Below are 18,140 nucleotides of genomic sequence, written 5' to 3' on the forward strand. Positions count from 1 at the left end.
CTACTGGGAAAACTCTGGGGGGGCTCATTGCATTTAAAGAGACACACACCAAAACGGAGCGTTCTGAGAGAGCTCGTTTCTACAAGGTCACAAACCTTCTCTGGTGCTTGATTCATGTTGTATTTTGAGCAAAGCACAGCAAGAGGTGTTTTATTCAGATCACAGGGAACGGTTTGAATAAGTGAAAAATAGGGATAAAATATGTCCCCTTTAAAGACAATACATTATGACTCATTTTTGTATTGACTAAGCAGTAACGTGTAACCAAAGTTAAACTAAGCATTTTACAGCTTACTGGGTAGATCTTACGGCCGTGTGACGGCTGAGTTTAGTTAAGGAACAGTCTAAAAATGGCCAATAATAAACATCAACAATGTACATAGCTTACTTGCTTAAAAAGCTCTGGTCTGTTGAATTGAAACTAGAGCGACTCACCTGGTCCTTGGTCTTCCCTTCTCTTTCTCTGACATGGGAGGTCACGATCCTCTCAGTCTCCTCTCTCAGTCTGGGGTAGGAATTGAGCTGAAAAGCAACAGAATGCACTACTGCAGCACTGAATGGAGACACCCACAATCACACACTGACATGTGAGCTCGTCTTAGTGAGACTTACCAATAAGAATCAGAGAGAAACAGGATTGAAAAGTGAGAGTAAGTGAAGGACAAAGCAAACGGAAAGAGATAGTCAAGTGACATTTTAGTGCCACGTGGATCCAAACAACCAAAAGGACACTCACACACGTTCAGACATTAAACTCGACATGACTGTCTGTTCTGCAAAGTGGTCATTACTATCAGCCAGAGATGACCTCATCAATGCCGAACTAATGGGGTAGTAATGTGAGCTTGCACTTTCCTCAGTCCTGCAAGGCGAAATTAAAGTATCACCAGACACATTTCATGTTGTAAACAAATTTTGCCATTTCTAATATTTCCACGACATTTCAAGAGCGTCATCTCGGACTCGATTAGTGAAGACTGAATATGTGTGTGTGTGTGTGTGTGTGGGGGGGGGGGGGGGGGGGGGGGGGGGGGGGGGGGTGACAGGATGCGCTGAGGCAGAGGTAAACCTGCAAGGCGGAGGATGAGGATGGCTAGATTTCAGAGCGCCTGTCAGCTGATTTTAATGAGTGCAAGGCCGTCCTCTTTCCACAAGATGGCGGTGGAGCACTGTTGCTATGGAAACACTCCATTCAAGGTGCAAGGTGCAAGGTGCAAAGAGCCCTCTGATTATTCCTATCCTTCCTCCCGGTGACATCACCTGCTTTCCACCGAGCTCAGTAGATAGCAAGTTGACAGTTCGCCATGGGCGGGTCGGCAGGGGAGCGTAGCCGGGCCAAGAATGCCAGAGGAAGAGGGGCGGGGAGAGAGGGAGGGAGTGCAAATTAAATCCTTAAATGAGAGGATGCTAAAATCAACAGCAGACTGGTGCGGGCTGGTGGACATTTCAAATTGGGCTTACAATTTAACGTCACTGCTCAAACTGAAGTGTATGGAGTTTCTGTAGTGAGAGGGGAGCAGTGATGGGACAATACACATATCTGAGCACTGACAACGGTAATGTAATGGGATGGAAAGGGATTTTCACTTGGTGACCATTTAACTGGATGACAGTGGTAGGCATTTAGAGAAAAAAAAGAAAGGCAATCCCTTCTCTTTTCATGCCATCGCCCGAGCGCTTGTGTCTCTGGTTACCTTAACGGCACACTTCATGACGAGTGCGGTGAGCTCGGACACCACAAGGTCCACGCATTTGAGGCTGGGTTCTTTGAGTTTGAGGATCTGCTTTTTGACTATCGCCTCGAAAGCCAGGTCAGGGGTGAAGAGCCCCGTCCTGAACGGTCATGGGGCCAGATTGCATTTTGTGTTGGGGACAAAGAGAGGAAGAGACGGGAGGGGGGGAGATAGAAAAAGAAAAGAAAAGGAAAGAAAGAAAGAAAGAAAGAAAGAAAGAAAGAAAGAAAGAAAGAAAGAAAGAAAGAAAGAAAGAAAGAAAGAAAGAAAGAAAGAAAGACTTTGTTCAGTTAGTCATTTCTAGTTGTTGACAGACAAATCAAACAGTGTAACGGACAAGCCACAGGTTTGTCACAGCTTCTTCCCTGACAAGCCAGTTTCTCTTACAGTAAGTCAATTAAAAAAATAAAAAAAAGGAGTCAACGTGAAAGTCACCTCCAACCTGATCAAATTCTAATTTTAGCAACACTTCTTTTCTGACCGGCTGTAAGTACTGAGCTGTGAGACCTGCAGCTTGTCCAGGAGAAACCAGAGATGCTCAGACAGTCATTGAAACATCTCGTGTATCTACGGCGACACGTCCACCGTCACAACACTCCACAACACGACAGCACTGCCCGCACACAGGGCTAACAGGGCTGGGCTCGGCTGAGGGCAAACTGAACAGAGCCTTTTTTTTTTTTTTTTTTTTTAAATACTACAACTAAACTGACCAGTTGAGATTTTTCCAGATACTTTGAGGAATCTGCTGGCTAACACTCTGTGTCAGCGTACCCTCTGCTACACCCATGGTTGCCCCTTGCCCCCATGCCTTGGCTGGGTCGGGAGATGCCGGACACCCGCAATACCTTGTTGGAGCACTGCCTGACTGTGTTGATGAGCTCCTGAATGACCAGATCGATACATTTGAGACAGGGCGTTTTCAGCTTAACGATCTGCTTTTTCACGATGGCCTCAAACGCCAGGTCTGGAGTGAACAGCCCCGTTCTGAGGATGCACAGAGAGACAGAGGCACAGCCGCAGACAGATGGGACGGTTAACACACACATAGGCTAATAACAGATGAAAAGAGACGATGAGGTGCACGTAAGACAAATAGGTGGCTGAGGTGGTCTCCGGTCATAAACAAACACTTCAAATAAAGTGACAGCGAAAACGGGGCTACAAGACGAAGGGAGGCCAGTTGTAAATGTCATTTAAAACAAAACCACTGGTGAGGTTTAACAGAGGAGATAAACATGGCATTGTTAACACAGACGACAAAGATGGGTGATGATGCAGGGAGGAGATACGAGGAATGGAGGAACGGTGAGGAGAAGTAGAAAAGAGGAAATACACAACAAAAACACTTATCTGAATACCCGTCTTTGAAATGGATTTTTTTTTTTTACTCTGTTGTTCGCGGGACTCGATTGTTCAAAGTTTAGTCGTAGAACAAAGAACAGGCTCGATGATTTGAGAAAAGTGAAACAATAGTTGAGACAAAAGCAGACTTCTACAGTCTATTGATCTCTCTCGGTGCTCTGTGAGAAGGTCTCGTTGTGCTTTTCTTGTTTTTTGGTCACAGCTCCACACTTGCCTGACACCGTGGACGTTCTTGATTGCGTGACTGATTTCTCGCCGTAGCTCCTTTTCGTCAAACACGATCTGTGAGACAAAATGGAAGGGGGTGGGAAAAAAAAGAGATAAAAAAATGGGACAGTGCTCCCGTAAAGACAAAGAATCTCACATGAACACAAATGTTAAACATACTGCACATTCTCTCCGTGGCACACTCACCTTGACCAGCTCGAATGGGAAGCGTTCGTGGAAGATGCGGTTGATTTTGGCGCCTCCTGACAGTTCGTTGGTGTCCACTTGGTCCCCTGAGCCCTCGATGCACTTCTCAAAGTCCACACCGAACTGCTGCACCATTCTGATGGGCACAAAAATCAAGCAGACAGTGAGAATAATCTTCTGGTATCCACAGCAGGAGCACGTCGTGTGGACGAATGCGTTTCATCTGTGCGTGCTACAGGTATGTGAGTGTACAGCGGTAATAATCAGGGATCTGAAGTAAACACTATCGACACGTTAGGCACGCCTGTCATCGGCAGGTTCATTACAACATTTGGGAGACGTCAACGTTTTGTGCAGTCAGATCCTGACGCAGACGTGCGCTGAATGAAAGAAAAGAGATTGTTGTGTGTTTGGACTGATGAAGTGGGACTCAGATGTAAATGGTTTTGCAGCTGCGAATGAACTGAATATAAAACAGCAAAGAAGGAAAAGGTGCTGCAACACAAGGTAACAAAGTCAGGATTTTGTTGGATACGTGATGGCCACTCGCTGCAATAATGAGGCTGTGCATAATAGCACTCTTCACTTTCAAATGTAAGACGTGTGCAGCTCTTCACACCTAAATAAAAAATATCTGTATGTTACAGTTAGTGGCTTGCTTTGATTCAAACAGGCCCCATTGTTTTCATCATTAGGCTTTCCATTAACCAAGCTGTTGTAAAGTCTGAATGGCAGGTTGAAATGAAATGTATCATATCAATCTTAAATCTCAATCTTTATTTGTTTAGCATCAATTGACAACAAGTGTTATCTTAAGACACTTTACACAAAGCAGGTAAAGGACCTTCCTCTGTCTGTTAACATTACAAAAGAGCAGGTAAAAAGACCGTGCTCATCATGATGTTTACAAAAAGCAGGTGAAAGAACTTACTTATTACTTTATTACAAGGACCTTAACTTAACTTGTCATAGCGTGGTAAGAAAAAAAACAGGCAGAAATCTTCAGCAGACACGGGCTGTTGACGGAACAGTCATGTGCTAAACTGTGCTGAGCTTGGAAATGGGATAGGGGGAGCTGGGATAAGATGCAGGAAGAAAGACGGGATGGGGGGGAAACCTTCATGCACACTCACTGCAACAAGGCCTTGGTCTTGCGTGTCGGATCATCCGGGCGGAAGTTCTTGTACTCCTCCACCTCTTTCTCCAGGGAGAGGAGCTGACTCTGCAGCTTACTGCGCAGACCGGGCAGGGTGTCCCGGATGTGGTTGGTTAATTGCTAAGACGGAGGAGAGAAAGTTCCGTTCATTTCAGAGGATCAATGCGATGGTGGACAGGAGGTCATATTTTACTATGTTTATCCAGAATGACCAGACCTGGTTGAGTAACTTTTGTAGGTGGGGTGTGCCCATACGCTCTGCGATGTGTCTGTAGGCAGGGTGGGACAGGAAGAACTTTCTCTCTGCAGCCAGTGCAGCGCGGATGTCCTTCCTCCCGTCGATGTCTTTCTGACTGCGGTTCACCACACCGATGTAGCCTGCACACACCGGCACAGAGTGTCACTCTCAGACCAAAAACAGCCTGTAATGCTGTGCGTGTGTAAATTCTCACCTCTGCGAAGTGGCAAAAGTTTATTTTCCAGGATGTCCTTTGCGTCCGTCCCTTCGTCCATCAGGTCCAGTTTTGTTAGAACTCCAATAGTTCTCATACCTGCACAAAGTGAAAGTGTGCAACTGTTTTAATTCAAAACTACTTTTACCTCACATAACTAATGGTGTTATCCTATCTGAATAATAATATCAGAACATACACTTTCCTTAAAACCGCATAAAAAAGACACTGGCCACAGGGCAGCTGGGAAATAAACATGAACTCTGACAAATGGTAATGAATGAATTGCAAAATCAGATGTCATGGACATAAGATGCAGTTTTGAAAGTGATTTTCCTGTTTCATCGCAGTGCATTCATCGACCTTTTTCGAGCTGCTTTTTAACCTCTGCTCGAGGAGCCACATGCTCACCCTGCGGGTCCACCTCCTTGGCGATCTTGAGAGCGTCTGAGTTGGCCAGATCGCTGTTAGCCGGGGTGACGGCCAGGATCAGGCAGCTCTCCTTGGTGATGAACTGCATAAGCATGTCCCTGATCTGGTGCTCGATGTCTACGGGCTGATCTCCGACGGCAACCTTAGTCATCCCCGGGAGGTCGATCAGGGTCAAGTTCAGCACTGAGGGCAGAAGAAATGAGGATGAGAAATGTAAAAGGGAGAAAAAAAATGTTTACGTTTGGTTTCCTGAGTGAGGAATTTCCTGAGGAAGTGTTCGACGACAAGAGCGAAAATATCCAGACAAAATTTCCTCATCTATTCCGGGTATGTGTTCATTATTTTTATGACTTTTTAACACAGTGGTGTACATATACAGTGTCATTCAACACATCATTACCTTCATACAGATACCCAGGCAGTGAAGGAATCAGAGAGTAAATATATGTTTGTTTACTAAAAAGCATTTTCTCAGAAAAGGAAAACGCACGTCTGTAGACACAGCATGGAAGCTGTGGGTTTTTTTTATGCCTTCGTGCTTTCAGTTGTTGGCGATTTATTTATGTTTATCTTTAAATATTGGATGTTTATGTCATGCTACAGGCAGAAAGTCTACAAGTCCAGTCCGGGAGGTCTGTGTCAGACACAAGCTTCTTTTTTTTTTACAGTATAAAAATAAAATAATAAATCTGCGGGTACTCGAGTACTCGCTCATTAGGTAATTTGAGTAATCGAGTAAATGTAAATTGCCATCCCTATTTTTTAACTCTGGGACACCTGCTGAGAATTTGTGCTTTAAAAGTGTCATATCTAGTGAGAGAGATAACAAGAACATGAGAATGTCAGATATACTTCGGCTGCAGGATTTCCCCGTGACGGCTCTCACAAAGAATAAACACGTCTGTGACAGCCAATCACTGATGTTCGATTAAAGGAGTTAGTAAAGCGTGTGTGTTTCCCGCACACAGACGATACCCGGGCTGGCTGCCCATGAGTAGTTCTTATTTTTTCCATTTATTTCAATGGGAAATGGAAAATGACGAGACGTGCGAGTCTTTACCGTTCGGGGAGTAGACCCTCAGGTTGATTGGGATGGGGGAGATTCCTTTGTTGGAGCCCGTTATCCTGTCCGTCTCAGCCTCAATCTCGGCCCGCACTTCGTCGAAGTCCACAAACTTCTTCCCTTTGCAGTGCAGGAATTCAGCATGTTCTACACAGAGGGGCGGAATAATGTGAGAAAGACAAAAGAGATGAGATATCAGAGGTTACAAACAGCAGGAAGTGAACAGGAAGTGGAAACTCACCTGCTTTATTGTTGACGAGCTGCAAAATGAGAGGTCTGCGGGTAACAATGCCTGATCCACGTGGAAGAAAGTCCCTGAGAGAGAGAGAAAAACAAACATGTTGAGGATTAAAAAAAAACAGAATTGTTGAGTGTAATAGTAAAATAAAAACAGAAAAAGCTTTGAGGGGGCATCTGGGGTTCAAGCAGGGCGGTTTAAGACAGAAAGAAAGAACGAATGTTTAATGATTCATCACACTAAACGTCCGTTTTCTGTGCAGCGCGGCGTCTGCCAGATTGATAGACACGGGGGAATTTCACGCCTCCAACTCGTCTCGCGACAAATCAAATGTGACACAGTCATTTTATCTCATCATTAAAGCTTCGGGGAGACGTTCGTGAACACCCACTCTGCTGTTACTGCACACGGAGTCTGGAGAACAATAACACTCCAGTCACGGATCAATCTTTGTAATTGTTCTCTTTCATCTGATTGTTTTAAACTAAACCTCGAATGGGAAAACCGACTAGGAGCAGAAATACTAATATTAAACGTTAGAAGTGATGTTATCTCATCCCTTAACTCAAATTCTGCCCTGATTGAACACTGAATAATGGAACAACTGCAACTCTGAGTGCACGTGGTGATTTGACTCTAAAAGCCACCCTCCAAACAAACCAACCCACACCTCACAGGATGTGTGTGTTGTAGTTCTGTAAATGTGGTGTCTACCCTTCCTGAATCTCCCCCCTTCTCTCCTTCTCTCCTTGGCCTTTCATTCATGATGGATTGAAGGATTTGGAAGAAAGGAGAAAGCTGCGAAACTCTACGAGACCAACGAAGATAAACATCTGAGGAGAAACTACATCTTATTTTGATGACAATCACTTTTTATTTCCCACCAGTTCTTCATAATAAAACAAATGCCCGTGTCCTTGACAATGCTTTTATTGTGAAATCAGGACATAGGGTGTGTGTTCAGCAGGAGCAGCTTAGCACAGCACAGACATCTGAGGATAAAAACACAGGTCTTCAGTCTACACAGATCGAGTGAGCAGGTATGAACACCTTCCTCTGTAAACTCATGAGAATCACACGGGGCTCAATGGAGAGGACAGCTCACACATGAACGTGTGCTCATCTACACGATCGCGAAAAATGAAAGCCACACTTTCCGTCTGTGTGATTGTTATGACTCCTCACAAGCCCACGTTATTCTAAAACAATTAAGTGTTGCCTCTCAGTCGGGCTGCAGATTAATCAGCCTTTGAGGACAGAGCTGCATTAAAGACTCTGATGAGATGACTCATGTCTAAACTGAACGACTGAGAGTGACTTAGTGCTTTAAAGCAGTACGCTTATCTCGCAAGGTGACCTCGAGCTGCTCCCAAAGGCGTCGAAATGTGTCGACCTTTGAGACTAATATTTAAAAAGGTGCAGACGTTACACATTGTTGCTTTTACACAATCGTCTCTGCTTGATCCTGGAGCATTTCACACAGGACCGTTTGACTCCATGGTCACATATTACACTCTCTTTGAATACGTTTAAATGAGGCCCCCCCAGAACGGGTCTGTGAAGCCTCTTCCACTCTGATCCTCTTTACAGCCCTGCTCAAACAGGCCGTTTCTGGTGTCTGTACCTTTAAATGTCGGAGAGCTGTCACCTCTGGAAGGGCTTGGTAGCTCGGCCTTCCACCGTGCCCTGTAGTTATAGAGCTTACTTCCAAACACCTGAAAGCCATAGTGAGAAAATCTCCAAACAGGCCCCCCCCCCAAAAAAAAAACACTAAGCTGAAGTAAATCATTCAATGTACTGATCTGATGCATTCATTTCCATAAGCAGTTTATTGGGATGTAAAAAAAACGGCATGAGACCATTCATTTCATTTATTGTCTGTTTGAAGCACAGGCCGAGCCCTTCAGCTGGCCACAGTGTTTGAGCAAGCTTTGGCTGTGTCAATACAACAGATACTGTCACCATAACATCCAGTGTCTTGCTACGATAACCTCGCAATATGCTACTTAATTACACAATATGAGGCATGACACAAGCAGGAAGCGCACGGCAAACAAACAACATCAAATGCTTTTTGGTGCAACGGAGCATTGTTAAGACACAGGCCGGCAAGAACCAATCAGAAACTGCTCCTCTGAAGGTGACAGGGTGCCTGAGGAATTTTTAACCACACAGTAAAAGTCGCTGAGTCAGCCCCTCCTTTAGACGGGACTCTCCCACCCGCCCCAGTCTTCTCTTCTTCTTCTTCTTCTTCCCTCCTCTCCCCCCATTCAGAAGCTGCTCTGCAAACATCCTACATCTGGTGACGATCACCAGCCTCACTCCTGGAAAAAAATAAAAAATCATGGCAGACACTGAGCATGTCGCTAATCGACATGCTCCTTTACTTTCATACTTCTAAACCTATTGGGCTTAGGCTGAGTTGGACATATGGCGGAGCCCCGCCTGCGTGCTGACTTCAGACTGGAAGAAATGCATCAACCAGAAGAACAGAGACGAGCCGTCCTACAACTACTAGAGCCTGCTACTCCCACACTGTAGTCCTGTGTTCAGACAGTCGGAATGTTCAGGAAGTTCCTTACATCAGCAAAAAAACAACAGGTCTGTGGGTCAGCACTGTTGCTGTGTCATGCACATAATGTGAAGCACGCAGCAGGCCACGGTATGGAAACGTCCGGATGAGGAACAGAGGGTGGAGGATAAAAGCTACTGTATAGGTGTGAGGGAAGGGGGAAAGCTAAAGTCACGTTTGGGAAAAGGCGGCCATGTTTGAAAAAAAAAAAGTCAAAACTAGAAAACTGCTCAGACACCTCCACCTCTGCAGTTATCACCAAGGATTCTCACCAATCACGTGCCGGCTCACTGGCTCAACAAGTGGCTACTGGCAAGAGTTCAGCGCAATAAATAAAAGCACTTTCTGTAAATAAATCATATTCTGCTCTATCCGAAGAGGCTCCATCACCGGTGCAGGATTGAACCGTTCAGTCTCAATCAGCAGAGTCCGATAAACAGCAGTGGCATATTGAAAGAAGAAGCAAGAGGCGAGGATTTATTATTGATGCGCTGTAAATGATAGACGAGGCCGAGCAGATTGTGTATCGTTTCATGCATTATGAATGGCCGAGCAAAGAGCATCAGTCTGTGAGCCTCCTCCCTCCCTCTAACTGTACGGAGAGAAAGCAAAAGCGAGGGAGAGTAGGGCAGAGAAGAGGAGAGCCAACTCAACCCCCACCCGCCTGCTTGGCCCCTGCCTCTTTCAGGAGGAGCCGGATCCCACAGCTGATCCTCCTCTTCCTCCGCAGACAAGAGGCCTGGGCGGGGGGGGGGGGGACTCGTCTTCCAACGCGGAAAGCAACGTGTTTGAGGTACCAGAGAGCTCTGAAGGGAAGGGAATAGTCGACAAAAGTTGTGTTTGTGGTTTGTGGTGGGACCCCCTCCCAAGGGCCTTTGGTGTGGCAAATAAACATAGAATTATGGCTACCCGCGTTCCCGCACTGCAATCTGTCAGCGTGGGTACCAAGAGGCATCAATCGGGGGAGAAAATCCTTTTTCAAACACCGCCAGAATCCAACAGCTTAGAGGAGAATCTCTTTACTCTGCAGTTGGCCGTCGACTTTTCCTTCACGGGGATGTGTTCGTCTCGTTCCAGACTGGCAGCCGTTTCTGTTCTAACGCACGTCGACCCATAAGTAGGCTTCACTGCTACAAAGAGAGATGGAAGAATTTCGTTTAGCACCAACAGTAAAAGTCTTTAAATACGTGGTGCAGCGGACGTAACGCCCAATAAAGTATTCTTCTATACTTCCCCTTGTCGCCTCTGTTTTAACACTTGAAAAAGCTCCTGCTATCATTGTCGACTACTTGCCACAAATTTGATAACTAACTCCACCCAGGCCAGCTTGCAGAACTAGATATGAACTCCTCGCTCCCGGCTGGCGGGACAAAGATCTCGCAACGCAGCCAATAATGGAAGAACGGCAACAAGTGAGGTCCTGCAATAGGTTGTATTTAACCAAGTCGACAACATACTCACAAACACACACAGCCAATTGAATAGACAAGAGAAACATGAGGCTGGTGAGACAGAGTGATTCAATTAGCTTCAGTGCAGGAAATATGCAGACCAGCCAGCCAATGTAATCTGGTCTCTGGTGACAAAGTTTAATGGGGAAAAAAAGGACGAAACAAACCAGGACTGGGATAAATACAGAGACAGAGAGTGCACTGATATTCATGTAGAAACCAGGAAATGCAAATAAGAAACTGAGCAAACCCAAACAACGATACGGAGATAACTCATTATGTGCCAGATGAAGAGACTGGCGGGACATGTGAAATCCCCGTTTCATCCGTATCAGATCGCGACATCAGCTGTGGCTTCACACAGGAGCGCAGAGAGACTCAAGTCTGAAATGTGTCTTTCAAGGCGCAGGCCGACTCTATTTCTATTGTCAGGGCGGCGTAAAAAAGGGAACAAGGTTTTCATTTTCATGCCTGGGGGGGGAACTCGGGAGTGACGCCAGCCTTTCACACACACAACATAGACCTCACCAAAGAAAACCCAATGAGGGCTGAAGAGTGGTGGTGACAGTACTGATTCTAAGTTTGCACACAGGGAAATCGTTTTGGATTAGTGTTCACTAAAAAAAGAAAGAAAAAAAAAATCAAGGATCTGGTTTAAAATATCGATCTGCTCCTGGGCTCAAAGAAGCCCTTAGTTAAACAATGAGTCACCAACATGAACATGCCTGTTGCTATGGAGATATAAGGCGCCTCCCAAGAGTCAACAGTTGAGTGGGATTTGACCTGTACCGAATTAACTTTATTTGTCTTTAACAGGAAGTCAGGGACAATGCAATTTAATACAAAACATGAAGCTTACATGTTGCACTGAGTGTTTATATTTACTGCTAATGTCCTGTAGAGATAACTTCACCTGCACAGTGGCAGCAAACAACAGAGCAGCTCACTGAATGTCTATTGTTCTGATAAAAAGAATGAACACACACACACACACACACTTCATAACAGGATGAGCATGTACAAGTGTGAATGCCTCTGCGTTAGTGTGCAAAGTGCTTGTGTGACTTTTAAGAAACTGGGCGTGTTTTAGCACAAAAGGAGAAGACCTGCACACGCAATAAAACGAGATCACCTTGGCAAGTCAAACGCTATGCATGTGTCAAACTGTTTTCTCACAGTGTAAAGTCCTGATCCACATTAACGTGCGTTCATCAGTAGTCTGCTGAGCTGTTACGACATGCTCTTCCTCGTGTTTTTTTTTCCAAATCAAAGGCCTGTCTGCGTGCCTTCTTCACAAACACTGTACTTCCACTTCTCTGCTGGCTTGTCTGTCTGCATGTGTGATTGTGCGATACCACTATGGGTTGGGTTACACAAACGCGCACGCACGCACACACACACACAGCTCTATGAGTAGGAAACCTGTTAAACAAGCTGCTTTGGAGCAGGCTTGTTTTGTTTTCTTATCACTACTAGTGTGGGAAGACAGGATCGGCCTGTTGAGGGGAACTTCTGCTTGACCTTAACACGACATAACATGAAGACTTGAGACATTAAAACCCTCATTTCCCCAAATTCTAAAGCTGTACAGGAAGTGATGTACGGTTCTTTAAATGGTTTTAAGAAAGAAGGGATCAATCATAAAAGGCTCTTTGGCACATCCCGCTTCAAATAGTCAAAGGACAGCTCACTGTTCATCTGTTGTTTGACTCTGCTGGTCGATCAAATAACAGGTTTTCAGTCCCACATCTGAAAGAGTATAAATGCTTAACTGAAGTACACATCAACATCTGTCAGTGATCGACCATAAATAGTTACAGTCAAATGCATATCATGGAATAACTTTTTTTGGGAGTGACATGGAGATGTAAATAAAACCAGAGGAAGGAGTTCCCTTGCAGAGCTTCGGTCAGGTGCAGAGCTGGAGGAAAAACTAAAAGAAGGAGCTGAAATAAAGCACTTTACAGGAGCAGCCATGAGCTGATCCATGTTAATAGAGCCAAGATGTAAACAAGTTACAACAGAAATGTGTTTCCAGTTTAGAGTGCACACAAACAGCTCACTGTTTACGCCACGTAAAAGGGCGTGTGACGTCGGGTTTTTGAACCTGCAGCACACTTAAAGGATCCGTGCAACGGCATATAACTAATAACCACAACAACTGTTAGTTAAGCTAGAGGAGGGGCATTTTAAATGCAATTATAATAATCAAAATAATAACAGTCTGAACTAATGACAAGCACTTACCTGCCAACAAAATTTTCCAAGACTGAGCTTTTCCCAGCACTCTGTCCTCCAACCACAGCGATCTGAGGAAGGTCTAAATTGCAACTTTGGCCGATGGAGCTGAAAGCGTCTTGAAGCTTGTTGATCAGGGGAATCAGGTCTTCCATGCCCCGGTTCCCCATGGCTTCGTTAGCTCAGAGAGCCCCCTTCAACACAACGCCAACCAGACGCTAACGCTAGCCGCCGCGCTAACTGTGTTAGCTTAGCAGCAGGTTGCTCTCTGAAGTGTTGACTTCCGCCGCGTTCAACACCTCCTGCTTATATGCTCTCCGTGAACACTTGTGTGGTTTCCCCTTGTTAAATTCACACTACTAGCATTTCGTGTGTCTCTCCAGAGCTTTAGCTAAACACTCAGTCAGCCGTATCGGACGGAAAACTCGCAAAACAAAACTTCCTCTACGAGAACACCATCCGGTCCGGGTAGACGACATCCGATCGAAACCGGTCAAAAAAAGACCCGCCTCTTCTCGACAAGAAGCAGGGTTTCTAATAGGCTCCTCCAGCTGACTATCAATACACCTCATAATCTGGTTGGCTATCTAAAAAGGCGTGTTTTTAACACTGAGCCAATTTCTCGTCTCTGATTGGTCAATCTGATTATCAGTTTTCTTTACTCATTCACGTCACATGTTGACGGTAACATGGCTGCCACCACAGAGTGCGAGGCTCATTCAGAAAACAGCATGTCCTTACAGAAAGCTGTGTGTGCAGTGTCTCCCCTCTCTCTGCGAATAGTTGCTGAATGTCCAGTAACTAAAGCAAGAGCTTGTGACTTAATACTGCCACACTGTGCCGTCAGCACCCCTGTTTTCATGCCTGTCGGTACCCAGGGCACCATGAAGGGGATCACTGTGGATCAGCTGGAGGGTCTGGGATGTCAGATATGTCTTGGAAACACTTACCATCTAGGAATGAGACCGGTAGGCCATGCCAAAAAAGTTTGATTGATTGATTAAAGTTAGAATGCAGGATAACTTTTCTTCTTTCCAATTCTGCCCCAAAGGGACCTGATTTAATCGAGAAAGCAAGTGGCTTGCATGGGTTTATGAACTGGAAGAGAAATCTTTTAACTGTGAGTATGAATTAATATACTAGGCTACCCTGGAGTTGAATGCATTGGGTGGTACTTTGTATTCACATGATTTTAACAGGTTAGTGTCAAGTTTTTTTTGACACTTGCGGTTCCTCTACAGGACAGCGGGGGGTTTCAGATGGTGTCTCTTGTTGAACTCTCGGAAGTCACTGAGCAAGGGGTAAAGTTTAAGTCCCCCTACGATGGCAAAGAGATCCTCTTAAGCCCTGAGAAATCCATCAGCATTCAGAACAGTCTGGGTCAGAATACAGTAAAATACTTTGAATCAGAATTAAGATACAAAGATGCTGAGCTTGAACCTAAATTGTGACTAAAAAGCAGCCTCTCTGTGTTAACCTTTCAGGGTCCGACATTATGATGCAGCTGGATGATGTGGTCAGCAGTACTGTGACAGGACCGCGGGTGGAGGAAGCTATGCACAGATCAATTCGCTGGCTGGACCGTTGCATAGCTGCCAATAAAAATCCAGACAAACAGAATCTGTTTGCCATCATCCAGGGGGGACTAAATGCAGAGCTGCGTAAAGCCTGTCTAGATGGTAAAAACAACATCCTACTTTTGTCTGGTTCCTTTGTTACTGTCATTTCAGCACCTTGTAAATGTCACGTGTGCCCTTAAATGTATCAAAGAGTGATTTTACTGAACAGTAAAATGAGGAATTATATGTGAAACTTCCAGATGATGTGGAGGTTTGCTTCCTCGAAAACTTGATTTTAAAGTGTCCAAATGTGACAAATCAAGGGCTGGACAACTGGCCTCCAAATAAAATCACAGAGACACTTGATTTACAGTTTTAGTCGATTATTTTCTTAAATAAAACGATGAAGAACAAGTTTTGGTTTTTATCAATAAAAAGAAACTTCAGCTGGACTTGGATTTCCCTTCAAGGATTAATAAAGTGTACAGATGAGTCGGAGCAACTTCAGTAAAATACTTGTGCCAATCAGGAGGAGTTAAACAAGGGGGGGAGTATGTGGACTACGGGAGCACGAGGGAAGCGGCAGAGAAAGTTTAGACAATCTTGATTTTATAGGGTTTATCAAAATGGCCCAGCCAAATGAGGAGTGCAGAAATACAACGCATTCACTTCCAAAGATAAAGTACATGCATTTTAAAATCAGTTTTCAAATGTTTAACAGTGATAAGGACTTTTCAAGTATCTCATCCTCTCTCTGTAGAGATGACTAAGCGGGATGTTCCTGGTTTTGCGATCGGCGGCCTGAGTGGAGGAGAGGAGAAAGATGACTTCTGGCGGATGGTGACGCTGAGCACTGACCACCTGCCACGTGAAAAGCCTCGCTACCTCATGGGTGTGGGGTATGTTTTCCCCACAGGCCAATGTTTGATGAGAACTCTCTGGTCTTAGAATTGACGAATGAACATCAGGGTTTTCCTCATGTGCTGCAGGTATGCTGTGGACTTGGTGGTGTGTGTAGCTCTAGGATGTGATATGTTTGACTGCGTATTTCCTACCCGCACTGCAGTAAGCTCCTTTAACCTCACACACCTGATTACATTTTATGCAGTGTCTGATAACTTTGTTTCTCTGAACATGATTTTTTTTTGTCAATCAGAGGTTTGGCTCTGCCTTGGTGCCTTGGGGATCTCTCCAGGTAAAACAAAAGCAGTATGCAAAGGACCTGGGGCCAATAGACCCAGACTGCCAGTGTCCCACCTGTAAGAGGTAAATCCAGAAAAAAAATCAGTCTGCCTGGAGGTCATTGTAGTTTCCAAGAAGAACCAATATAAATGTTTTTGCCTTGCAAACGTATTTGTGATTTAACAAAGGGGCATGCTGCATAAAAAAAATCAATGTGATTTAGATATTTTTCAATGTGTAATGTGCACATTTTCTACTTAATTGCAAAACTCTACCACTGTGAAAGGTTGTCCGTAATATTACGCTTCTCTGTTCCAGACACAGTCGGGCTTACCTTCATGCTCTTTTTAAGAGTGACACAGCCGCAATGCATCACATCACCATCCACAACATCGCCTACCAGGTCAGTTTTAGAAATGTCAAGCTTCAGTTTACATGAACAAAAACACTAAAGTGCTCAACAGAATATATTCATTGAAAGTGATTTTCTAAAGTATTTGGAGCAGAATAACAGGTTATAGGAGTCTCTCTAAGCATTCCTTTTAACTTTCACTGTTGTTTAAAAAAAAAAAAAAGGAGTCTATCCTGAACAAACCTGTGTGAAACTGACATTCCAGCCAGAACTACGTAAACTGAGACAAAGCCAGGTAGAACGCTTCAGGTGGCACACTAAGGCGGGCCCTAAAAACTCAAGATATACAGTCAGCACAGCTAACCTTTGTAAAACCGAAGGTAAATAGAGATGAAATAAATTCAGGGTTTTTTGGGGGGGGTTTACCTTTAATTCTAAAGGCTTTGAATTTTTACAATATTATTCGATCTGTCTTCCTTATTAATATTATAGGAGCAGTTTATTACATTTCTCTTCAGTATTGCCACATAAACATATAAACCCGAGTCGCATGTGAAGTTCTTATTTCACAGGCAAATTGCTCAAAAATAAAAGGCAACTCTAACAAATCAATCATTATTTGTGTTCAATTCATGACAGACATTTTCTCGAGACATCTTTATTTAGTAGTACAAAAGAGCGGGTTAAATGTCTTACTCATTGTTAGGTTAAACAGGGGGAAAGAAACAAGATGCAGGAAGGATGCTCCCTCTCTTGTTGTCCACACTTCCTTGGCCCTGAGGTAAAGGTCAGAGCAGGCTGTGCATTAACGGGGACGCTGGTGGTGTTAATGTGACATAAAGCACTAAACCATCTAAATTCTTGCTTTGCCACTTTGGCATTATCAAAACAACAACAGGCTCAGTTTGTGACAGATGTGTCCTTTACCATTATGTTGTTGTTAACAAAGTTAGACAGATCATTTCTAAATATTCAACATATTAGTTTAATCATGTCTTGTCCCATTTAGCCACATTAGCATGGAGCTTTGGTTTTTAGTCTACCCCATTTGATCCATAACGAAAAACCATGAGTATTTAAATGGTGTGAAACATTAACATGTTAAACCTGATGATGGTCAAAAATGGTGTGTAAACACTTTTACTGTACACTGTAAATATTGTGATCTCCACACTCCCAAACATTTCTCTTTGCAGCTCACCCTGATGCGCTCTGTGAGACAGAGCATTGTGGAGGGTCGTTTCCCTGAGTTTATACGGGCTTTCATGAAGCGGATGTTTCCCTCTCGTGACCAGTACCCCAGCTGGGCTGTGGATGCTCTCGCCTCCGTCAACATTACTTTGGAATAGAGCCAGGAAGGCATGTCTACTCTTAGTGGAGCTCATGTCACAGACTGGAAGATTTCATACTTTTAAACAGCCTTTTTTTAAATGTACAATCATTTTATACTATTTGTTTACATTTTGTGAATACGTTTCCACTTTTGTTGTCTACGAGGAGAATGTCTTTTAAACTATGGAGCCGGATCGCCTTTTGCATCACCCTGCTTTGCCCACCCTGTGCAGAATGGCCTCCCAGAACACATTATAATAATGTGAGACTGGATGGGGTTCAAATGAGGTTTAAATCACATGAACTGTCTCCTCTGATATGCTCAGACACTTTTTGTTGTTACCATGGCTACCCTGCTTGGACCACCCACTGGAAATGAAATGTTTTCCCTTCCTGACCACCTCTTTGTAACATGTTGTGCCTCAGGGCATCAGAGAATTATTTTCACCCGGAAGGCACACGAATAATAAATGTATTTGTATGCTGGCGTTTTAACCTATATTGAATCATGTTGTTCACCAGTCAGCTGGTTTAGGAAATGAATGGATCAGCTCAGTGCTGATTAGGTGTTTGTGTAGTGTTGAACCACAAGAGGGCAAAA

The 18,140-nt window shown here is 44.3% G+C and overlaps 2 protein-coding genes across 8 annotated transcripts in view; one reads left to right on the forward strand and one right to left on the reverse strand.

Annotated features, from left to right (window-relative positions):
- Positions 1-13,615, reverse strand: part of dnm2a (dynamin 2a) — a 28,230-nt gene extending 14,615 nt beyond the window's left edge. For 2 of the 6 annotated variants that reach the window (XM_079365562.1, XM_079365561.1), the window contains exons 1-11: positions 13,124-13,615; positions 6,857-6,930; positions 6,613-6,762; positions 5,532-5,735; positions 5,121-5,219; positions 4,886-5,046; positions 4,646-4,788; positions 3,513-3,648; positions 3,307-3,380; positions 1,695-1,833; positions 436-522 (exon numbers count right to left, since the gene is read on the reverse strand). In XM_079365562.1, the coding sequence (XP_079221688.1) occupies positions 436-522; positions 1,695-1,833; positions 3,307-3,380; positions 3,513-3,648; positions 4,646-4,788; positions 4,886-5,046; positions 5,121-5,219; positions 5,532-5,735; positions 6,613-6,762; positions 6,857-6,930; positions 13,124-13,284 (1,428 nt within the window). In that variant the 5' untranslated portion in view covers positions 13,285-13,615. Of the gene's footprint in view, positions 1-435; positions 523-1,694; positions 1,834-2,581; positions 2,721-3,306; positions 3,381-3,512; positions 3,649-4,645; positions 4,789-4,885; positions 5,047-5,120; positions 5,220-5,531; positions 5,736-6,612; positions 6,763-6,856; positions 6,931-13,123 lie in introns of all 6 variants that reach the window. The other 4 variants (XM_079365559.1, XM_079365557.1, XM_079365558.1 and 1 more) reach the window with 4 other exon arrangements.
- Positions 13,616-13,707: 92 nt separating this feature from the next.
- On the forward strand, positions 13,708-18,038 carry qtrt1 (queuine tRNA-ribosyltransferase 1). Of its 2 annotated transcripts, none has more exons than XM_079365578.1 (9): positions 13,708-14,082; positions 14,166-14,234; positions 14,356-14,494; positions 14,599-14,793; positions 15,434-15,572; positions 15,663-15,738; positions 15,830-15,939; positions 16,174-16,258; positions 17,404-18,038. In XM_079365578.1, the coding sequence occupies exons 1-9, from the start codon at positions 13,804-13,806 to the stop codon at positions 17,554-17,556; spliced, it is 1,245 nt and encodes a 414-aa protein (XP_079221704.1). In that variant the 5' UTR covers positions 13,708-13,803; the 3' UTR covers positions 17,557-18,038. The 2 variants fall into 2 exon arrangements, with proteins under 2 accessions (XP_079221704.1, XP_079221705.1); XM_079365579.1 differs by having other exon boundaries at positions 16,208-16,258; positions 17,404-17,540.
- The last annotated feature ends 102 nt before the right edge of the window (positions 18,039-18,140 follow it).

The sequence above is a fragment of the Symphodus melops genome (genome assembly GCF_947650265.1).
Source record: "Symphodus melops genome assembly, chromosome: 17".
Classification (NCBI taxonomy): domain Eukaryota; kingdom Metazoa; phylum Chordata; class Actinopteri; order Labriformes; family Labridae; genus Symphodus; species Symphodus melops.